Genomic DNA, 23,043 nt, shown 5'->3' with positions numbered 1-23,043 from the left:
CAAAGAGTCGGACACGACTGAGCGACTTCACTTTCACTTTTCGCTTTCATGCATTGGAGAAGGAAATGGCACCCCACTCCCGTACTCTTGCCTGGAGAATCCCAGGGACAGGGGAGCCTGGTGGGCTGCCGTCTATGGGATCGCACAGAGTCGGACATGACTGAAGCGACTTAGCAGCAGCAGCAGCAGCAGCATTATCTGTTGAGTGAGAGACAGAGAATGTTTGGTTTCTTAGTTTGGTTTTTCTTTTTGTCTATTTTGAGCTCAAGAAATCTGCCTGGGCTTCCTTGACGGTCCAGTGGTTGAGAATCCACCTGGCAGTGCAAGGGACACAGGAGGAAGATATGATTCCTGATCTAGAAGGGCCCACATGCCGAGGGGCAACTAAATCCGTGTACCACAACTACTGGGCTCGTGCCCTGAAGCCTGTGAGCCACAGCTACTGAAGCCCGAGCGCCCAGAGCCTGCGCTCCTGAACAAGAGAAGCCATTGCGACGAGAAGCTAGTGCTCCACAACTGCAGTGTAGCCCCCATTCTCGGCAACTAGAGAGAGGCCAAGCGCAGCAGTGAAGACCCAGCACACCCAAAAGTAAATAAATATATATTTTTAAAAGAAGATTCTCTCTCTACTGGGTAGAATAGCTCTTTGATATCTAAACTAGTGAGGTTTTACGTTTCACACTTCTGTGTTTACTCTTGACCCATAGCTGAAATTGTAGAATTTAAGCCATAAACGCTCCATATGCCTGTGTGTCTATGTGTCTGTTATTTCTAAAGACCTTTATTTCGCATTATGTGAGAGTGAGGTATTTTACATCTGGATGGTACTAATATATTAAATTATAAAGCTTATTAAGGAGCTCTGTTCTGAATCGTTTAAGAGGTACATAAATTTTCACTTCCCCAAGTTATCTGAAAACAAAGAAATAGACATATGTGGGATTATTATTTTTTTTTTTTTGGCTGCATTGAGAGGCTTGCAGGATCTTCGATCCCCCAACTGGGACCTGGGACCCTTTGCTGCAATGCTGCAAAACTTGCACTTGGACACATGCCTCCTAGAGTAACAGAATACAAAGAAACTGTGTGGGACTAAAAATAACTGTGTGTATGCCCAGTTGGGGCAAATTCTAGACCAAAAGATATGAAGACAAACAAACAAAAAAACCCAACTGCCATTTCTGAAGAGCCAAACAGTGTCAGACTTTATTTTTGGGGGGCTCCAAAATCACTGCAGATGGTGATTGCAGCCATGAAATTAAAAGACGCTTACTCCTTGAAAGGAAGTTATGACCAACCTAGACAGCATATTAAAAAGCAGAGACATTACTTTGCCAACAACAAAGGTCCATCTAGTCAAGGCTATGGTTTTTCCAGTAGTCATGTATGGATGTGAGAGTTGGACTACAAAGAAAGCTAAGCACGGAAGAATTAATGCTTTTGAACTGTGGTGTTGGAGAAGACTCTTGAGAGTCTCTTGGACTGCAAGGAGATCCAACCAGTCCATCCTAAAGGAGATCAGTCCTGGGTGTTCATTGGAAGGACTGATATTGAAGCTGAAACTCCAATACTTTGGCCACCTCATGTGAAGAGTTGACTCATTGGAAAATCCCTCTGATGCTGGGAGGGATTGGGTGCAGGAGGAGAAGAGGACGACAGAGGCTAAGATAGCTGGATGGCATCACTGACTCGATGGACATGAGTTTGAGTGAACTCCGGGAGTTGGTGATGGACAGGGAGGCCTGGCGTGCTGCGATTCATGGGGTCACAAAGAGTCGGACACGACTGAGCGACTGAACTGAACTGAACTGAAGAGCAAAAAACCAGGTATTAGGAACAAAAGTAGCGTACTGTGCATGCCCCCTACACACATCACCACAAAGGGATGGGCAAACTACTTGAGCCACCCTTCAGTCCAACCCCTGGACACACACACCCCAGCCCTCCCTCCCTGGGGAGCAAGCAAGGAAACCTGTAACTTGTTTTCCCTCCCTCCTGCAGCCCCAGTAAAGCCTTGCCTGGCATCTAGTCAATTTCTATTGTCCGGGGAAGGCCAAGATCCTTAGCTGTGACATGACCAGGGGTCCAACCCTTGCCTCTTGCAGTGGAAGCTTGAAGTCCTAACTACCAGACTGCTAGGAACTTCCCAAAATACTTTAAATATGGTATACTTAAAAGAAATATATATTTTTTTTCTTGCAAAAAGTAACTCAGAAATGTGTTAAGAATCCAAGTTCAAATAATTAAGATCAGTCTCTAAGTGAACAAGTCATTGCATTTTTGAAGTAGTTTTTTTTGAAGTAATAAGAAATGGGTGGGGTGAGACACTGATTGAGATCTCAAAATACCATCTCATCATAATTGCATAGATAGCCAGGGGCTGAGGCAGTGAAGAATGGTCAGGGATACCTCAACATTCAAGTTAAGAACCCACCTGCCAGTGAAGGAGATGTAAGTGACGTGGGTTCGATCCCTGAGTTGGGAGGATCCCCTAAAAGAGGGCGTGGCAGCCCACTCAGTATTCTTGTCTGGAGAATCCCATGGACAGAGGAGCCTGGCAGGCTACAGTCCACAGGGTCGAAAAGAGTCAGACAGGACTGAAGCTACTTAGCACGTGGTACCTGGCACTAAAGGGAAACCAAATATTTCACACAAGCATATGGAGATTCATCTGGTACTAAGGGGACTGCTTAAAAGCTCAGGAACTTGAATCAATTAGGCAGAGGCGTGAGGAGATAATATGGCAATAAAGTGTGAGTTAAACGACTCTCAGAGGCTCTGATATTTTAAAGAAAAGAAAAGTGCTTCAGAGCCCACATTTCTACGGTATGGGGACTCTCAAGAATTCTGTGCCCCCTGGAAAGAACAATTCTTTAAAGACAGATGGGTGAGGTTTTGCTTGTTTATTTGTTTTTTCTGTATGAAGTTCATTTATTTATTTTTGTCCACGCATAGCACCCCTTGTGGGATATTAGTTCCCTGACCAGGGATTGAACCTGCATCTCTCCACAGTGAAAGCACAGAATCCATTTGGCCAGGGGATTCCCTGGATGGGTGAGTTTTTGAGTTTCTGAGTTTAATCTTGATCCATGGAAGTTGTTACTGCTGCCAGAAACTAAAGGAGGTAAGACTGCCTCTCTCTTCCATGGAACTGCCAGGGCTGATTATGGAGCAAGGAGGAGGGTGGAGAGGTGCAGTGGCATGAAGTCAGAGACTGACTCTCTTCCAGGAAAAGTCACTGGCAGAAGCATTTAGCAGTGTGACACAGGTACAGAGAAATTCACTGGGGAGTTAAGGGTTTTCCAACTAGAAATAGAGATGACTAGAGCCGTGGAAATGTGGTCAGAGATAAAATAACACTCAAAAGTATGAATTTTGTAATGCCATTTGCAGCAACATGAATCAACCTAGAGACTGTCATACTCAGTGAAGTCAGTCAGACGGAGGAAGAAATACCATGTGATATTGCTTATATGTGGAATCTTAAAAACCGGTACAAATGAACTTGTTTACAAAACAGAAGTAGAGTCACAGATGTAAAGCAAGTTTATAGTTACCAGGAGGGAAGAGGGAAGAGGGATAAATTGGAAGATTGAGATTGATACATGTACATTTCTATATATAAAACAGACAACTAATAAGGACCTACTCCACAGCACAGGAAACTCCACTCAGTACTCCGTAGTGACCTGTATGGAAAAAATATGAAAAGGAGCAGACATATATATGTATAACGGATTGTGCACAGCAGAAACTAACACATTGTACATTAACTATACTCCAATACAAGTTTTAAAAAAATATTAATTTTGAACAATAGCAAAAGACCTAGAATTATCTGAAGATTGTTTTCAAATCCCTGAGCAGAGGCTTGACAATTTCGGCTGTCTAGTCTGAAATGTCCAGACTGGATCAGTATACAAGCAGGATTGTATGGATTATGATAGAAGAAAAATCTAAAATAGATTGGAAGAGAAAGATTACATGTCTGGAGAACGTTTTCACAAGTTTCCAGACGACAGGAGGAATCTGAAATTAATACCATATTGGTCAAGGGGTGCAAACTTTGAAATGAAAAAGTTCTGAGACCTAAAGTACACAGCATAGTGACTATAGTTAATGAAAATGAGTACCTGAAATTTGCTAAGATAAGTATTTTCACCATATGCACACAAAATGGTAATTAAGTGAAGAGATGGATAGTATATGTTAATTACCTTGTGATTGTCATTTCAAAATGTTTATATACACCAAAACTTGTTTTATACCTTAATATATACAGTTTTTATTTGTCAATCATACCTCAGTAATAGGGGGCGTTGAGGAAGAAGTTAATGACAAACCAAGAGCAGAGCATTTGTAGTTTGTTAAGTTCCAATTTAAATAATTTTTCCAGATATTATTATTGTTACATCTCTACACCAGTTGGACTCCAATGACATTTGCAGTTAAGATTCATTCACTCTTTCATTTATTCATTTATCCCAATACCCAGCTTAAGAAATAATGTATTAAAAATGTAGTTGAAGCCTCTTGGCACTTCATCCACAACTCCCTCATCTCCCCAGATGTAACTCCTGTCCTGATTTTCATGCTTTTCATTCCCATATATGCTGTTATATTTTTCTATATATGTAAGTATTACAAACATATAATGTTTTATAAAACATATTAAAACTATATATAAATGGCATACTCTGTATCATTATGCAACTTGTTTTTTAATGTCAATATAATATTTTAAGATTTACCCATATTTATACCTTTTTCTACCCACTCCAGTGTTCTTGCCTGGAGAATCCCAGGGACGGAGGAGCCTGGTGGGCTGCCGTCTATGGGGTTGCACAGAGTCGGACACGACTGAAGCGACTTAGCAGCAGCAGCGGCATACCTTTTTCTGATGCGTTTATTCTTCAATACTGTACAGTATTCCAAATACAAGTCACAGTTTATTTTCCTTTCATTCTACTGGTACACATTTATGTTGTTTACCATTTTTGCTATCATGACTAATACTACAATTACTAATAAATGTTCTTGTACGTCTCCCTGTTTGCATCTATGATGTTTCTTTATGTGTTCCTGGGATAGAATTGTTCCGATGATAGGAAACATAAAATTGTTCCATCTTTACTACATATTGCCAAATTGCTCTCTAGAGTGGTTGAACTTTCCTTTGGGACATGTAAAAATTTCCATTGCTCCAAACACTAGTTTCACTTGAATTCCTCACAAAATTTCTAATAAGAACTTTGTTATCTCTATCATTTTCATGATTAAGACAAGAACTTTAGCAGACTTTAATTTTTCATTAAACATTGCTGCCCATATTTCTTGGAGAAGGAAATGACAACCCACTCCAGTATTCTTGCCTGAAAAATCCCATGGATGGAAGAGCCTGGCAGGCTACATACCATGGGGTTGCAAAGAGTCGGACACGACTGAGCGACTTGCCTCCACTTTATATTTCTTGAATTTTTGTGCCCTCAAATCTAGCTTTTTAATAGTACATTCACTAACATATCGACAACAACTTCTTTGCTGTTTGTTGTTGTTGAAAACAAAATTCAGCTGAGGAAATTTGAAGATATGACTGGCTTTGTTCAATGATTCATGAATCAGGCAGCATCCTATCAGAGAGAAGCCCCACAGAGCTGTACAAAATCGAAAGCTTTTAAAGAGGCAGAAAAGGGTGAGATAAAGTAGTTTCTAGAAAAGAATGGGTTGTTTCAGGGAAGGTCATCTTCCTTTGGTGGGCAAAAGTGTCCTATTGAGTAGAATACCTTGCCAGTGCTGACCAGGTAATTTCAGATTGACCGGTTTAAAATTATACTCCTGGGAGAGGCTGAAACTGCAATTAGGTTAGGAATTAAGTCTTGATTTGGAGATACAGGGCTTAGCAAAGTGAGTCCATCTGGGGTTTGTTGTTTGTTTTTTAAAACATTGTTTCTCCTTTTTGCAAATGTCTGTTGGGGATAAAATCTTTTCTTTTTAGTGTCACTGATAAGTATCTTAATTCTGGCTTCTCTGTGAGTGATACTTTAGGGTTTGGTATAGTTATCAATACTAAGCTGTGTCTTATTTGCCTGCATTTCCCTCCATGGAATCCCAGACCAGAATTAGATCTTGTATTGCTGGCTTTAGGCTTGTCTAGTTATGCTGTTAAGAAACACTGCACACCCATGGCTGATTCATGTCAATGTACGGCAAAAACCACTACAATGTTGTAAAGTAATTAGCCTCCAATTAAAATAAACAAATAATATATAAAAGAAAGAAACACTGCAGGTCCAGCCTGAGCTAGTGGACTAGGTCCTGGATATGAAACTGTCACCTTTCTCCACTTGGGGCGTGGCTCCGGAAGCAGTCATTGCTGCACTTTTCAACCTTTTTTGTCATAGGTGAAGAAGCCCCCAGTTTCCGCAGTGAGACTGAGTTCATCTCTTTCCTTTCATGGGAGGACTTTAAGTCCATGTTAATGAGCAGGAGCAAAATTCTTAGATGGAGGATCTAGCAGGCCTCAACTTTGGTGTTTTTGAGCCTCAGAGAGGTTTAAATTGGTTCTGAGCATGGTAGTTTACTTGTTTGTTTGTTTTTTGGTTTTGTGTGTTAATTTCTCTTTTTATATTTTATCTCCGGTTGCTATGTGTTGGAGCAGAGAATATTTCAGTGTAAGAACTTACAAGGTATCTTAGCTGGAAGTCCAAATATGTTGTACTACGTAATATCTAGAAGCAATTTCTTTATAAGTTCAAAATGTATGCCTCAAGAATCATGAGGACGTTGAGATTCAGTGTAGCACAGGAAATGGGAAGACTTGTGTGCGTCAAATAGACCTGCAGCTTAACAGACATGACACTTCCAGATGTGGTTCAGGGCAAATGTATCACCTCTTTGGTTATAGTTAGCTCGTCTCTAAAAGGCGATAATGATACTTGTGAAATATCGTGATGATTAAATAAAGTGATAGCTGTGAAGTATCTGTTATGAGACATAGGCAGAAATGTTTATTTTGCATCAACTTTGTGTGCAAAACAAACTTGAACATAAACGTGATTAAATGAACTACATATACTAAGTACTGATAATACACATGTAATAGAGCTTTATGCAGACATTTTGGGAAAATACAAAATAATTAAACACAGAAAGTTAAAATGTTATAAAATCAAATATAAAGTAATATGGTATAGATTCAATACATGAGGTATCCACCTAATAATCTCAGGTTTCTTAGCCAAGGATAGATGTGCTAATATATGTAATGATCTATTTGAACTGTTGATTGATATAAATGTCTATTCTTCAAGAAACCTTGTATCTTTTGTTAACAAAACCCTCTAATTCCTGAAGTTGCATAGTCATATACATATGTACAAAACATTTGTATATGAGTATGGGGTATAAAAATTATTTTTGCCCTTTTGCACTTATAAAACAGGATTTGGCAATATGTAGATTGCAAGAAAAAGCTAAAAAAATAAAGATGAAAATTCAAATTTGAAGTGTCTCTCAACTCCCACACATGTTCTTATACTTCAGTCTCAACTCCAATTTTTGGAAAATGTTTCTGTATAGCCTACCAACTCTCCCAATAAAAATATCTCAGGTTGTCATGGTGACATAATTCTCTCCCCTGCAGAATTTTGTTGTCTGGTGCAGTGGTTTCCTAACTCTTTATGGTTATGAAATCTTACCTTTAGTTTTTTCATGCTCTTTCTTATTTTTCCAGCGTAAATTGCATTTGAGCCTGCTAGAGTGGTGGCAAATTAAAGGTTTGATTTGGGGCAGACGTATTTGATGAATGGTCTCACAATAGCAGGGCTTCTCTGATAGCTCACTTGGTTAAGAATCCACCTGCAATGCAGGAGACCCTGGTTTGATTCCTGGGTTGGGAAGATCCGCTGGAGAAGAGATAGGCTACCCACTCCAGTATTCTTGGACTTCCCTTGTGTCTCAGCTGGTAAAGAATCCACTTGCAATGCAGGAGACCTGGGTTTAATCCCTGGGTTGGCAAGATCCCCTGAAGAAGGGAAAGGCTACCCACTCCGGTATTCTGGCCTAGAGAATTCCATGTCCATGGGGTCACAAAGAGTCGGACATGACTGAGTGACTTTCACTTCACTTCACTCACAATAGCCAATAGTCGGTAAATTGGTCTGGAAAGTTGATGGAAGTCTTCATGAGTATATATGTTCTGCAGTGTTCCTTGATGAACACTATAGCATTCAGCCCTTGCTAGAATCTCTTGTTTCTTTCCTAACCTGTAAATGGACTGATTAAATTAAGAACTCTCTGAAACAAAGCAGTTACAGAAGACAGATGATTACCCATCTGTTTCCCATAAGACTATGGGAGTAAAATCTCTGAGGGGGGAATGAAAGGGAGGGAAGGGAGCAGGGCCACAACCTTTAAAAGAATGACACGGTCATAGGACATGACACAAACTGATTAGAACCAGCTAGGTCCAAAATGGCGGGAGATTTGACTTCCAGTAGACCTGGAGCCTTATTAGTTGTGGTACATTAGCATGTTAAGTGACACGCCCATGAACTCCAGAACAGTTCTGAGACCAACCATAAAAGGTCATAAACTGAACAGTGGCCAAATTCCTGGAAATCTCTGCCCTTTCCCCAAATAATTGGAATAATCCTCTCATTCATTTGCCTATGAAACTACCCAGCCCATAAAAACTAACCCTGCCAGATTTCGAGGCCTCTCACCTTCTGAGATGGCCCATACTCTGTGTGTAGAGTGTGTTTCTCCCTAAATAAAACCACTTTTCCTATCACTTTGTCTCCAAATTTTTTTGCCATGAAGCAAGAACCTTAATTCACTGGGAACATCTTAATGTTCAGGCTTTTACAGCACAGGTACAATGATAGAGATTTGGCAGTCAGGATATAAAATTTAGATGAGCTCTTCTCTGCTCTCTACCCCCAAAGCCTTTCTTCTTCCCATCTCTGTCCCAGAATGGGAACTTTTCAGATTTGTGGGTCTCAACAGTGCAGACACTTGTGGATATCACAGAATAGAGCTCAACTCTGACAAATGGTCTTGCTGCCTGGGCTGGTCTGTCTTCAGGCCCCTGTGGTTATCTTTCTGGGAAGCTATGAAAAAGTAAACTGTGGAAAATTCTGAAAGAGATGGGAATACCAGACCACCTGACTTGCTTCTTGAGAAACCTATATGCAGGTCAGGAAGCAACAGTTAGAACTGGACATGAAACAACAGAGTGGTTCCAAATGGGAAAAGGAGTACGTCAAGGCTGTATATTGTCACCCTGCTTATTTAGCTTCTATGCAGAGTACATCATGAGAAATGCTAGGCTGGAAGAAGCACAAGCTGGAATCAAGATTGCCGGGAGAAATATCAATAAGCTTAGATATGCAGATGACACCACCCTTATGGCAGAAATTGAACAGGATCTAAAGCCTCTTGATGAAGGTGAAAGAGGAGAATGAAAAAGTTGGCTTAAAGCTCAACATTCAGAAAACGAAGATCATGGCATCTGGTCCCATCACTTCATGGGAAATAGATGGGGAAACAGTGCAAACAGTGTCAGACTTTATTTTTGGGGGCTCCAGGGTCACTGCAGATGGTGATTGCAGTCATGAAATTAAAAGATGCTTACTCCTGGAAGGAAGGTTATGACCAACCTAGATAGCATATCCAAAAGCAGAGATATTACTTTGCCAACAAAGGTCCATCTTAGTCAAGGCTATGGTTTTTCCAGTGGTCATGTATGGATGTGAGAGTTGGACTGCGAAGAAAGCTGAGTGCCAAAGAATTGATGCTTTTGAACTGTGGTGTTGGAGAAGACTCTTGAGAGTCCCTTGGACTGCAAGCAGATCCAACCAGTCCATCCTAAAGGAGATCAGTCCTGGGTGTTCATTGGAAGGACTGATATTGAAGCTGAAACTCCAATACTTTGGCCACCTCATGTGAAGAGTTGACTCATTGGAAAAGACCTTGATGCTGGGAGGGACTGGGGGGTAGGAGGAGAAGGGGACAACAGAGGCTGAGATGGCTGGATGGCATCACTGACTCGATGGACATGAGTTTGAGTGAACCCCGGGAGTTGGTGATGGACAGGGAGGCCTGGTGTGCTGCGGTTCATGGGGTTGCAGAGTCGGACACGACTGAGCGACTGAACTGAACTGAACTGAACTGATGAAAGAGTAAGGGCAGATACCAGCAGAAGTTCTTTAGATACAGAGGAGAATGATGGAAGAGCAGAGGAGAGTATGAGGAAGCTGTCTGTAAGAAAGAGCAAAAATGCTCTTCATGGTTGTCTATTTCCCACTTGAGGACAGGAACTGTGTCTTTTGTTTGTCTAAATAATGTGATATTATATAGTATTTTACCAAGAATTTTGACTTTGCCATGCCAAAACTAAGCATATAGTTGAAAGCAGTATGTGTCTTTCATGAAGGCTAACATCAAGGTGTAGGTAACATATCACTTTATTCTCTTTAATTAATCTTTAGTTCATAGTTAGCTAAACCTGGGAAGTTTAGGATCCTGGAGATCAAAAAAATTTAAAGAAATCTTTGAATTATTATAATATTTTAAAATATCATATAGAAATTGAAGAAAAGTCTATAACAAGGCAGCAAAGGTTTGCCAAAATCACAGTTTCTTGCTTTTGACTGATATTATAAGAGCTTAATATGAGTATACTTTTTATTTTATTCTGGTCAGAAGCTCAGATCAGTAGTTAAAAGTCAGTTAATAGTTATAAAGATAAATAGTTATAACAGTATATTTAATTGGATTGGCAGGAAAAAAGTCTTTAGAACCTTGGAGTTAATATAGTTAGCAAATAGCTCTTCCCTTCTGGCCACTGCAACAGTTACCTGGGGTACGAATACAAAGCAAGAACAGCCCCTGCCTTTAAGGAGTTCACAGCATAATGGGATAAAAACATCTCAGCCCTAAATTGGCCCACACAACGTATGGCTACCCTGTGCCAGGTCCGTAGCACAGGTGAAGAATAGAGAGGTGATTGCACAGAAGAAGAAATACCTACTATTCCTTGAAAGAGACGCTTGGGCTGTGAAAGACGACTTCATTAGTCCTTGAGTGAGCTGATTTCTGAAGGCTGGTTGGAGGTGGTGGGAGTTTCTAAAGAAACAGATGGTCTGAAGATCTGGAGGTGTGATGTTGCAAATGATTTGATTGAAACCCAGAGAAATGAAATGAGGTGAGCAAGGACCAGACATAATGGATCCTAAAAATCTATGACAGAAAAATCATGACAATAAGACCCATGAAGAATTTACAGAAGAGTGACATAATGCCATAGCTTTTAAAATGGATGATTTTAATGGGAATATGAAAGGTGGATTGGAAGTGTCTAGGGAGACCAGGGGACTTTTGTTTTCTTAAAAATTTAAAGAGCTTACTGATTGGGGGAGTTCCCTGGAGGTCCATTGGTTAAGACTTCGCCTTCCACTGTAGGAGGCACAAGTTCAATCCGTGGGGGAACTAAGATCCCACATGCTGCAGAGCACCACCAAAAATAGATAAAAGAAGAAATAAGCTTATTGATTGGGGTATAACATACACACAGTAAAGTAAATAAATCATAAATGTTTAGTGTGATAGATGTTTTCATATACATATACTTGTATATGCATGTTCAGTTGCGTCTGACTCTTTGTGACCCGAATGGACTGTAGCCCACCAGGCTCCTCGGTCCATGGGATTTTCCTGTCAAGAATACTAGAGTATGCCTCCTGGGGATCTTCCTGACCCAGGGATGGAACTTGTAAGTTGAACTTCCATCTCCTGCATCTCCTGCATTGGCAGGTGGATTCTTTACCACTGCACCACCAGGAGGTAGAGGGGGCCTTATGTAACTACTAACCAGATCATGGCCCTTCCCAGCATCCCAGAGGAGTTTCTCGTGTCCTTCTCACGTGCTCACCATCCCCATCCTCCATGGAGAGCCACTGTCCTGACTTCTATCACTACAGATTGGCTTTAATTGTTTTTGAACTTTATGGAATCATAGAGTATGTACTCATTTCTGGCAGCTAGGCTGAACATTATGTGCATTAACATCAGATTCATTTCTTTTGACCCATGCCCCATGAGCAGGAGTTATTAAAAAAAATTTAGTATACGGTGTTAGGTAGGGATCCAAATTCATTCTTTTGCATGTGGATATCTAGTTTTTCCAGCATTACTTGTTGAAAAGACTGTCTGCTACCCCTGCCCATGCTCTTCCACCCTCCTCAGCCATTGAATGATCTTAAGATCCTTGTTGAAAATCACTTGACTATAAATATATCAAGTTATTTCTGAACTCTCTATCCATGCCATTTATTTATATGTTTATCCTTATACCACTACCACACTGCCTTGATTACTGTAGCTTCGTGGTAAAATTTGAAATCAGGAAGTGAATCTTTTTTTTTTTCAAGATTATTTTGGCCATTCAGAGTCCCTTGCATTTCCAAATGAATTTTAGGATCAGCTTGACCATTTCTGAAAAAAGAAAAAAAAAGTTGGAATTTTAATAGGGATTCATTGGATCAGTAGATAAATTTGGGGAGTATTGCCATCTTAACCATATTTTAAGCCATGAATGGGGATGACTTTCTATTTATTTATGTATGCTTTAATTTCTCTCAACAATGTTTTTAGAGTTTTCAGTGTACAAGTCATGTTTCTTTTATAAATTTTTCCCAAATATTTTATTATTTTTGATGGTATTGTAAATGGAATTATTTTCTTAATTTTAATTTCAGACTGTTCATTGCTAATGTATAGAAATAAAATTGATTTTTGTATGCTGATCTTATTCCTACCATTTAATGGAAATTGTTTATTAGTTCTAATAGTTTTATTGCATGTATGTGTGTTTAGAATTTTCTATGTATGAGATCATGTCACCTGCAAATGAAGAGTTTTATTCCTGCCTTTCTCTTCTGTATGCTTTTTACTTCTTTTTCTTGTCTAGTTGCCTTGTCTAGTACTTCTGTACAATGCTGAATAGAAGTGGAAAGAGTGTACGTTTTTGTCTTGTTGCTAATTTCAGGGAGAAAACTTTTAGTGTTTCACCATGAGTATGATGTTAATTGTGAGTTTTTCCTCAGTGCCCTTTATCAGGTTGAGGAAATTCCTTTTTATTCTTTCTTTGCTTTGTGTTTACCATGAAAGGGTGTTTGATATTGTCAAATGCTTTTTTTTGGTATTTATTGATATTATCCAGTGTTTCCCCCCTTTATTTCATTCAGTTCAGTTCAGTTCAGTTGCTCAGTAGTGTCCGACTCTTTGCGACCCCGTGAATCGCAGCACACCAGGCCTCCCTGTCCATCATCAACTCCCGGAGTTAACTCAAACTCATGTCCATCGAGTCGGTGATGCCATCCAGCCATCTCATCCTCTGTCGTCCCCTTCTCCTCCTGCCCCCAATCCCTCCCAGCATCAGGGTCTTTTCCAATGAGTCAACTCTTCGCATGAGGTGGCCAAAGTATTGGAGTTTCAGCTTTAGCATCAGTCCTTCCAATGAACACCCAGGACTGATCTCCTTTAGAATGGACTGGTTGGATTCCTTGCAGTCCAAGGGACTCTCAATAGTCTTCTCCAAGACCACAGTTCAAAAGCATCAATTCTTTGGTACTCAGCTTTCTTCACAGTCCAACTCTCACATCCATACATGACCACTAGAAAAACCATAGCCTTGATTAGGTGGACCTTTGTTGGCAAAGTAATATCTCTGCTTTTGAATATGCTATCTAGGTTGGTCATAACTTTCCTTCCAAGGAGTAAGCATCTTTTAATTTCATGACTGCAATCACCATCTGCAGTGACCCTGGAGCCCAAAAAAATAAAGTCTGACACTGTTTCCCCATCTATTTCCCATGAAATGATGGGACCAGATGCCATGATCTTCGTTTTCTGAATGTTGAGCTTTAAGCCAACATTTTCACTCTCCTCTTTCACCTTCATCAAGAGGCTTTTTAGTTCCTCTTCACTTTCTGCCTTTATTTCATTAATATGGTATATTACACTGATTTATTTTCATTATGTTGAACCAACCTTGTATTTTGGGGATAAATCCCATGTGGTCATGTTATTTAACTTTTTAAATATACTCTGGGATTCTATTTGCTAATATTTAGTTGAAGATTTTTTGTTGTTGTTGTTTGTTTTTATTTTTGGCTGCAATGGGTCTTTGCTGCTCTGAGTAGGCTTTCTCTGGTTGCAGCAATCCAGGGCTACTCTTCATTGCAGTGTGAGTGCGTCTCATTTCACTGGCTTCTCTTGTTGCAGAGCACGGGGTCTAGGCACTCAGGCCTCCGTAGCTGTGGCACTTGGGCTTAGTTGCTCCATGGCATGTGGGATCTTTCCAGACCAGGAATTGAACCCACTTCCCCTGCATTGGCAGGTAGATTCTTAACTGCTGGACCCCCAGAGAAGTCCCCTAGTTGAATATATATTCATAGGGGATATTTGCAATTTTCTTTTTTTGGGACAGCTCCATCTGCCTTTGGTATTCAGGTAATACTGGCTTCATAAAATGAATTATTGTTTTCTCATTTCCTTTTTTTTTGGGAAGAGTTTGAAAAAGATTCATGTTAGTTTTTCTTTAAATATTTGGTAGAATTCACCAGTGAAGCCATCTGATCCTGGGCTTTTTATTTGTTCAAGTTTTAAAATTACTGATTCAGTATTTTTACTTATTATGGGTTGATTAAGATTTCCTCTTTCTTCTTGAACCAGTTTTGGTTAAGCAGTTTGGACATTTTTTGCTTGTTGTGTGTGTGTTTTTTTTTTTTTTTTTAGCTCTTTGAACATAGCTTCCTCGTGAACTTGATTTTCAGTGCCCTTGGTTTTCATGCCTTTTCCACTACCCACTGCTCAGTATCAGGAGAAAAAATCAGGAGAGATGAGAACATGAATGGTTTCCTTTATTCTCTTCTCTTCCTGGCTAATTCCTGTCTCTCTTTCAAAATTCACCATAGTTTCCCCAGTATCAGAAAATTTTAGCTAATCTTCCAAACAGAATTAGATGTGTTCTGTAGTATGCCATATATGCACCTGTGATAGTATTTATTTTAATAACAATATACTTTAAATGGTCTCTGCTTTTTCTTCCTAAATGGTTCTTGAGATCAGGGACTTTGTAACTCCAATGCCTAGTTAGCATGATGACTGGCATATAATAGGTGGTGAGTTCAGGTTGAATAAACAAATGATAGGTTTAGGGATACATAGTGTCAGTCGCTCAGTCATGCCCAACTCTTTGCGATTCCACGGACTGTAGCCCGCCAGGCGCCTCTGTCCATGGGATTCTCCAGGCAAGAATACTGGAGTGGACTGCCACGCCAGTGGCACGCCATTCTTCAGAGGATCTTCCTGACCCAGGGATCGAACCCAGGTCTCCTGCATTGCAGGCAGATTCTTTACCGTTTGAACTACAGGGAAGACCTTGCATACATAGGCTGAGAAGAAGGAGCCAGTGACAAGGAAGAGATTAAAGGTACAGAAAGTAGAGTTGGGATGTCACTGATGGAACAAGGTCTTTAGGTCTGCCAATGAGGACGGATATCAGTGCACAGGAAGAGTGATTAGTCCTGGAAAATGAGGTAGAGAGATGTGTAGGTCTCAGATTGAAACAGAAATACGTGAAGATGAAGGGATTGGTGCTAAGTACTTTTCCCCCTCTGTAAAGAAGGAGGGGCCCACAGGTAAGAAGGCAAGGTGAAGAGGAATAGAGTGTTGAGGAGAGCCGCAACCATTTGGAATGAATGTTGTGGGGAATGAGAAAATCTTGATGAAGGAAGGTAGAGGAATCAAGCTATGGATAGTGACGAATTTAAATAGGAGCTCTATCTTTGTAGTAGACACAGTTTCCAGCTTTAGAGTATGAATGGATGAATTTTAAAACTGAAATAGGTTGTGTCAAATAAAAAACATGCATAGTGTGAGAACAAGTTTCAGTTTTATTCAGGGGCTGCTTTGAGAACAATACCCCAAGAGATAGCCTCTCAGATAGCTGAGAAACTGCTCCAGAGAGGTAAGGGAGGAGACAGGTTTTATATGATTCTTTTTTGTTTTTGTTTTTTTTTTTGCTGGGAAAAACATGAAGTAGTGAAACATTACTGCTGGTTACAGAAAATGCATCACAGTTAATGATTTTAATGTTTTTCCATTTGTGGAAGATATAAGAATCTGTTGTGGTGATCCAAGGATGAAAGAGCAGATAAAACCAAAGAGGGTTTTGGAATGCAGGAACAAAAAAACCAGACCTGTATTGTCCTTCACTCCCCCATGTTGTAACTACTAGTGGAATAGTACAAGCTGTCCCCACCTCCTATCCCATAGGGAGAAGGTATTTGCCCTATTCTTTCCCCACCCAGTATATGTGCCTAATCCAATCAGCAAATGACCTGCAAGACCCCTATCCCACTCCTGTACCCTGGGTATAAAAAAGGACTAAGGACCCCCATTCAACATCAGTTCTCCCTTGAGCAGGCCCGCTGTTCTAACAGCATCTCCCACTCTAATAAACTTTATTTCTCTCTCACTCAGTCCCATGTCTGGAAATTCTTTTCCAACCTGTGCCCGGACCACAACATTTTTGGTGGCTTGTATGGGGACCTTGGGGTCTCTTCCTCCACCTCCTCACCTCTTCTTTTTCATAGGGGCCCTGTGCGAACAGGCAAGTGCTGTGGAAGCAACTGAGGCACTCTGGCCAGGGTTACTGTCTCGTGTGTTCCAAAGGCCCCACTGCTCACTGCACCCCAGTAGCTGCCGCCCGAATGGGTGAGGGTCTCTTCTTTGTCTTTTTTCCAACTGAGGACTAGGCCAACCGATATTGTCCGGGCACGGGTCAGGCACTTAAAAACCATTAGGGCTCCTGCCATATTGATAAGGGGGACACAGAACAGATCGGGCCACAAGGGCATTCCACCCCCAGCAAGACAACTTCCATGCACCAAGTCAGGCACATCGTGGTTGAAGCAAAACAGAGACCATCACCCCCTGGCCACCGCCTCTCCGATAGGATTGTAAGGCGGATTCCTCAGCCTTCTTCCCTGTCACTTCTTTCCCTTTTGGTCCGGATTGACTTACAGGAGCCTAGATGTTGCTTTCATGGCCCTCAGTCAGAATCCAGACTTGAGGGACTCAGGCTGCACGTGTCTTTCTGTTGTCTCCCTATCTCCTGCCCCCTGTCTCTCTCCATCAGGTTTCCTAGACAACCCCTACTCGACCTTTCATATCCACATGACCTCTAGGAAAGGATTCTGAGGTTCCCTTTTGTCGGGTCTTTCTCCTATATTCAAAAGCCTGAAGAATCAAAAACTCTCCTAACATTCTAAAGAATCCCCTTCTAACTATGCTTATCTCTCAGGTGGCTGCTGCTAAGTCGCTTCAGTTGTGTCTGACTCTGTGTGACCCCATAGACGGCAGCCCACCAGGCTCCAAGAACACTGGAGTGGGTTACCATTTCCTTCTCCAAAGCATGAAAGTGAAAAGTGAAAGTAAAGTCGCTCAGCCTCGTCTGACTCTTAGTGACCCCATGGACTGCAGCCTACCAGGCTCCTCCGTCCATGGGGTTTTCCAGGCAAGAGTACTGGAGTGGGTTGCCATTGCCTTCTCCTTTCTCAGGTGGAGAGGGAACCAAATTTCCCCCTCTCCTGAACATCCTAAAGAATTCTCTTTTAGCTACTCCTGTTTCTCAGGGTGGGGAAGGACCACACTTCCCCACTCCTGCAAATTCCCTTAGCCCTTCAGATTGTTCTGATGGGACAAAGACCTCACTTCCCACCAAAGGGACAATCCAAGATTTTCATCACCTCATCTGCCTCTGATATCAGAGTCAATTTGAGCACTAGTTGGTCTATATTTTAGCTATAAAACTATGACCACAGAAAGGAACGATGACTTTTTGACACAGGATGGCCATGATTTTCTTTAGACTCTGGAGAAGACTGGTTAAAATGAATTTTTTTTTCTTGGAAACTGCAAAACCAGTTCTTTTTGCATACGCAGTTAAAAACAACTAGCTTATTAAAAGCCCTGCCTAGGGAAAAGCTTGAGGTTAATCCTTTCAAGTTCTTGAAATACACAGCCCACTTTGCCTGAGACCTCAGCCTTGGGCAAATTGGAACTTCAAGCAAAGAAGAAAAGGGGGGAGGGTCAAAGAGACATTTAAAATCTCAAGAAGCAAACTATGAGATCTCTGTTTGTCTGGATTTATGTATGTCTCAGTGTGTGTCTTTTTTTTTTTTAATATTGCTGAAGCTGTAAATGAGTTCTAATTTAAAAGGAAAGTTATGATCAACCTAGATAGCATATTCAAAAGCAGAGACATTATTTTGCCAACAAAGGTCCATCTAGTCACGGCTATGGTTTTTCCAGTGGTCATGTATGGATGTGAGAGTTGGACTGTGAAGAAAGCTGAGCACCGAAGAGTTGATGCTTTTGAACTGTGGTGTTGGAGAAGACTCTTGAGAGTCCCTTGGACTGCAAGGAGATCGAACCAGTCCATCCCAAGGGCGATCAGCCCTGGGATTTCTTTGGAAGGAATGATGCTAAAGCTGAAACTCCAGTACTTTGGCCACCTCATGCGAAGAGTTGACTCATTGGAAAAGACCCTGATGCTGGGAGGGATTGGGGGCAGGAGGAGAAGGGGATGACAGAGGATGAGATGGCTGGATGGCATCACCGACTCAATGGACATGAGTTTGAGTGAACTCCAGGAGTTGGTGATGGACAGGGAGGCCTGGCGTGCTGCAATTCATGGGGTCGCAAAGAGTCAGACACGACTGAGTGACTGAACTGAACTGAACTGAAAGAAAAGTAAGCACTTACAAATCAGACAGTTCTAAATACAAGAGAAATTAACCTAAATGAATTTCAGATTCACATGAACTGGGAAATAATCAATATTAAATACCTAGTATTAATGTTTGTTTGCTAATCTAATATAGACATATCTAAGAGTCATTAACATTAAGCATATTTTCATTGTGTCTAGGTTTATTATAAGTTAAATATTGTTATATTGTTATATCTGTTACAAGTTTGTCAGTAAGGAAAGTACATCAAGTGAAGAAACTTCAAAAAAAAAAAGTAAATGAGATAGGAGCTTTTAGATAAACTATTAAGAATCATTATACTTTAGAAATGTTTCTCTAAAACAGTCCCTTTAGATTTTGGTAACCCTGAATTTCTAGGGTTGTGCTAAACTAAGTGACTGATGTATTGAATAGCTAGATCATTTCCAAATAAAATAAGATTCTGAAACATTCATTACTGAACACTAACTTCCTCTTACAGAGAAACTAGAGATTTTGGACTGTTAATGAATAATGTTTGATGCCATCCTGAGATGTTCTCTAGAATTTTTTTAGAAATTGTCACTGGTATTTATGTTCACCAATCTGTAGAATGCTAATATAAAGGTCAGTTATTGGTTGCTTAAGGAAATTACGATGTGTGTTTTCAGTAAAGAAGGTATGAGGAATGAAATTACATTTTATGAAGGGAAAAGGAAGTAAGTCTGACTTACAGGTGGCTGTTTCAGGATGGGAGAACAAAGTAATGGGTACAGAAAGTGTTAAGAAGGTTTGATGGAAAGTGCATTCCAAGGGAAGAGTTTTGTGCATAAATACAAATTTTCTTGGTTTCTTGAACTGCCTTTGATAATGGATTTTACGTTTCTTTACCTCTGAAGTGATCTGTTCTATGTTTAACTTTGAGACTCCCTTCCCGGGACGGAACTCCGTCCCTCCCTCTTTTGTCTCTTTTTTTGCCTTTTATATTTTTTCCTACCTCCTTTCGAAGAGTTGGGTTGCTTTTCTGGGTGCCTGATGTCCTCTGCCAGCATTCAGAAGTTGTTTTGTGGAATTTACTCGACGTTTAAATGCTCTTTTGATGAATTTGTGGGGAAGAAAGTGTTCTCCCCATCCTACTCCTCCGCCATCTTGGCTCCTCCCCCTATGTTTAACTTTGAAATCTTCTTTGTTACTTTTGCTAAGTGAATATATTATTTCACAGTGACTTACATGATCCTATCTGACTGACTTATGACCTTACTAATAACTGCTAGGGATCAGTATATTATTTTCTATGTCACTTGTTTCATAAGATTGTTTCTTATATCACCAAATGTGTGACTGAGCCTGTGATAAAATGCTGATATGCAGTTCCATATGAGATCAGTGATTGTAATAATGTAACTCTAGATATGGGAAGAAGCAACAAGAGGGAATATTTTCCTGGACCAAGAGGCTAGTAAGACAGGCATGGTCCAGAGACTTTTGCTCCTCGCAAGGCCTAGTCCAATAACAGCACACTGAATGGCCTGTCAATGGAATCTTCATTAGACCTGGGAATGAACCTTCCCAGCACCACGGGACACAATGGCCGTGAAATGCCCCCAAAGCAAGGTCAAATATGTGGCTATGAAGGGACCCTGCTGACTGGAAATTGGCACTTGCCAGCTGCCTCTGCAAGGATTACATTGTGACCACTACAAGCTGCTGACCTTCAACATCCCCTGAAAGGAGTTCAGGGTGGAGACCAGAAATAAGGTACTCTGTGCTTGGGAAAAACCCACAAGAACCGGCCTTCAGATGGTCAGATGTTTTCAGGTAAAGATTTTATGAGGACAAATTCTTGCATCTTCTCATACCTAGAGAAACACTAATGTCACAAACCAACGTCTAGTCCTGATTCTCCTGACTAGCTCCTCAGCAGCTTTTCTACTTCTATTAATCTTTGGGCCAAGTACCTTTAACTTTCTTGTTGTTTGTTTCTTCTTCTGCTGCTGCTGCTGCTGCTAAGTCACTTCAGTCGTGTCTGACTCTGTGCGACCCCATAGACGGCAGCCCACTAGGCCCCTCTGTCCCTGGGATTCTCCAGGCAAGAATACTGGAGTGGGTTGCCATTTCCCTCTAGACTACAACAAATCTCCAAGTGGTAGTATGACAAGAATGTTCCCTGGCCAACACCCAGACGATGCTGAAACAAGCTGCCTTATCACTCCATGGACTTTCATCTCTCTCTGTAAATGCACCCCGACAGGGAGCAGGCAAAGGGAACCCAGAGCTCCACTACACCCCTGTACAGCCTGAAGAAGCCAGAGCTGTCATGGCCTCTTTTCCTTTGAGACTGGGTTCCCAAGTGCCTAAGAAGTGAAATAGGTAGGTAGGTAGAAATGAGCTGGGTATCAAGAGTCCAAAGAATTGGCCCTAAAAATAGAGGGAGGAATGTGGTGACCCAAGGACGAAAGAGCAGATAAAACCCAGGAGGGTCTTGGAATGCAGAACAGAAAAACCATACCCTTATTGTCCTTCCCTCCCCCATGGAACAGTATGTGTTATATACTATATACTGTGTATATTATATGGGATTCCCTGGTGGCTCAGACAGTAAAGCACCTGCCCACAATGCTGGAGACCTGGATTCGATCCCTGGGTCAGGAAAATCCCCTGGGGAAGGAAATGGCAACCCACTCCAGTATTCTTGCCTGGGAAATCCCATGGAAGGAGGAACCTGGTGGGCTGTAGTCCATGGGGTCGCAAAGAGTCGGACAAGACTGAGCGACTTCACTTTGTGTATATTATATATACAGTATTAATGGAATAGTATAACCTGTCTCCCTCCTATCCCATAGAGAGAAAGTATTTGCTCTACTCTTTCCCCACCCAGTATACGTGCCTCATCCAATCAGCAAATGACTGCAAGACCCCTATCCCACTACTTGTACCCTGGGTATAAAAGTGGACTAAGGACCCCCATTCAAGTCGGTTCTCCCTTGAGCAGGCCCGGTATTCTAACAGCATCTCCTACTCTAATAAACTTTACTTTCCCTCTCACTCTGTCTCATGCTTGGAAACTCCTTTCCAACCCACGCCTGGACCACGACATCTATGAAATTTTCCCTGAGATACGCAACTTAACTACCTAAGGGTTAGTAAACTCAAAGCAGGGAATGCGTGTTAATTTCCCCTAGTGTGAATTCCCCTCAGGGTGTACTGTAGTGAGTGCACTGCAGTGGGTTGAAGCTTAATCCGTATGAAACTCTTAACACAGGCAACGATTTTTTTTTTTTTTTTAAACTTGGGGGGCTTGCTGTGGCTCAGCTGGTAATGAATCTGCCTGCAATGTAGGAGATCTGGGTTCGATCCCTGGGTTGGGAAGGTCCCCTGGCGAAAGGAAAGGCTACCCACTGCAGTATTCTGGCATGGAGAATTCATGGACTGTACAGTCCTTGAGGTCGCAGGATCAGGACACTGAGCGACTTTCACTTCATGCAATGCGGGAGACCAGGGTTCAGTCCCTGGCTTGGGAAGATCACCTGGAGAAGGAAATGGCTATCCACTCCGGTGCTCTTGCCTGGAAAGTCCCATGGACAGAGGAACCTGGTAGGTTACAGTCCATGGGGTCGCGTAGAGGCGGACACGACTGAGCCACTTCACTTTCACTTTGTGGTGGTATAAACACAGGTGCACAGATGGACCGGGTTTGTCTTAAAAGAAGAGTTCAGGGGTTGTGGGTATTTAAACCAATGGGCGGCCAATAGGGAAGGAAAGAAGATACTAGGCTGGGGTATCCCTCCGTCTCGTGGCGGGCAGTGCCATTGCCTGATCCTCGTTCACTTGCCAGGCTCAGGCCGGCGATGGGGGTCCGGGTCTCAAGTGGAGTCTCCCTCCTAGGACTGGAGCCCGGGTCTGACCCGGAAGCTTTTCCGCGACCCCGGAAGCAGAGCCCAGCGGCGGAGGCGCCGCCGATGAGCCACCGCCCCCTCGCCGCCTGGCCGCTGCTTCAGAGAACCGCGGCGGCGCCGGGTTGCACTGATGATCCCCGGCAGGCGGCGGCGGCAGAGGCGGCGGGAGGATGACCTCTCCCCGCGAGCGGGGTGCCGATCTGGCCCGATTCTACACTGTCACCGAGCCCCAGCGACACCCGAGGGGCTACACGGTGTATAAGGTCACCGCCCGGGTGAGTGCAGTTGCCGGACGGGGGTCGGAGTCTGACCAGGGACGAGAGACAGGCGTGGACCCTGGTGTGGGG

General features: G+C 42.0%; 1 protein-coding gene across 5 annotated transcripts in view; it reads left to right on the top strand.

Moving 5' to 3' along the window:
- The first annotated feature begins 22,724 nt into the window (after positions 1-22,724).
- Positions 22,725-23,043, top strand: part of RPS6KC1 (ribosomal protein S6 kinase C1) — a 203,271-nt gene continuing 202,952 nt past the window's right edge. For 2 of the 5 annotated variants that reach the window (XM_061383528.1, XM_061383526.1), the window contains exon 1: positions 22,737-22,971. In XM_061383528.1, coding sequence (XP_061239512.1) covers positions 22,867-22,971 — 105 coding nt within the window. In that variant the 5' untranslated portion in view covers positions 22,737-22,866. Of the gene's footprint in view, positions 22,972-23,043 lie in introns of all 5 variants that reach the window. The other 3 variants (XM_061383527.1, XM_061383529.1, XM_061383530.1) reach the window with 3 other exon arrangements.

The sequence above is a fragment of the Bos javanicus genome, chromosome 16, assembly GCF_032452875.1.
Source record: "Bos javanicus breed banteng chromosome 16, ARS-OSU_banteng_1.0, whole genome shotgun sequence".
Lineage (NCBI taxonomy): Eukaryota > Metazoa > Chordata > Mammalia > Artiodactyla > Bovidae > Bos > Bos javanicus.
Note: the sequence above shows the minus strand (reverse complement) of the source record. Positions and strands in the feature narration are given on the sequence as shown.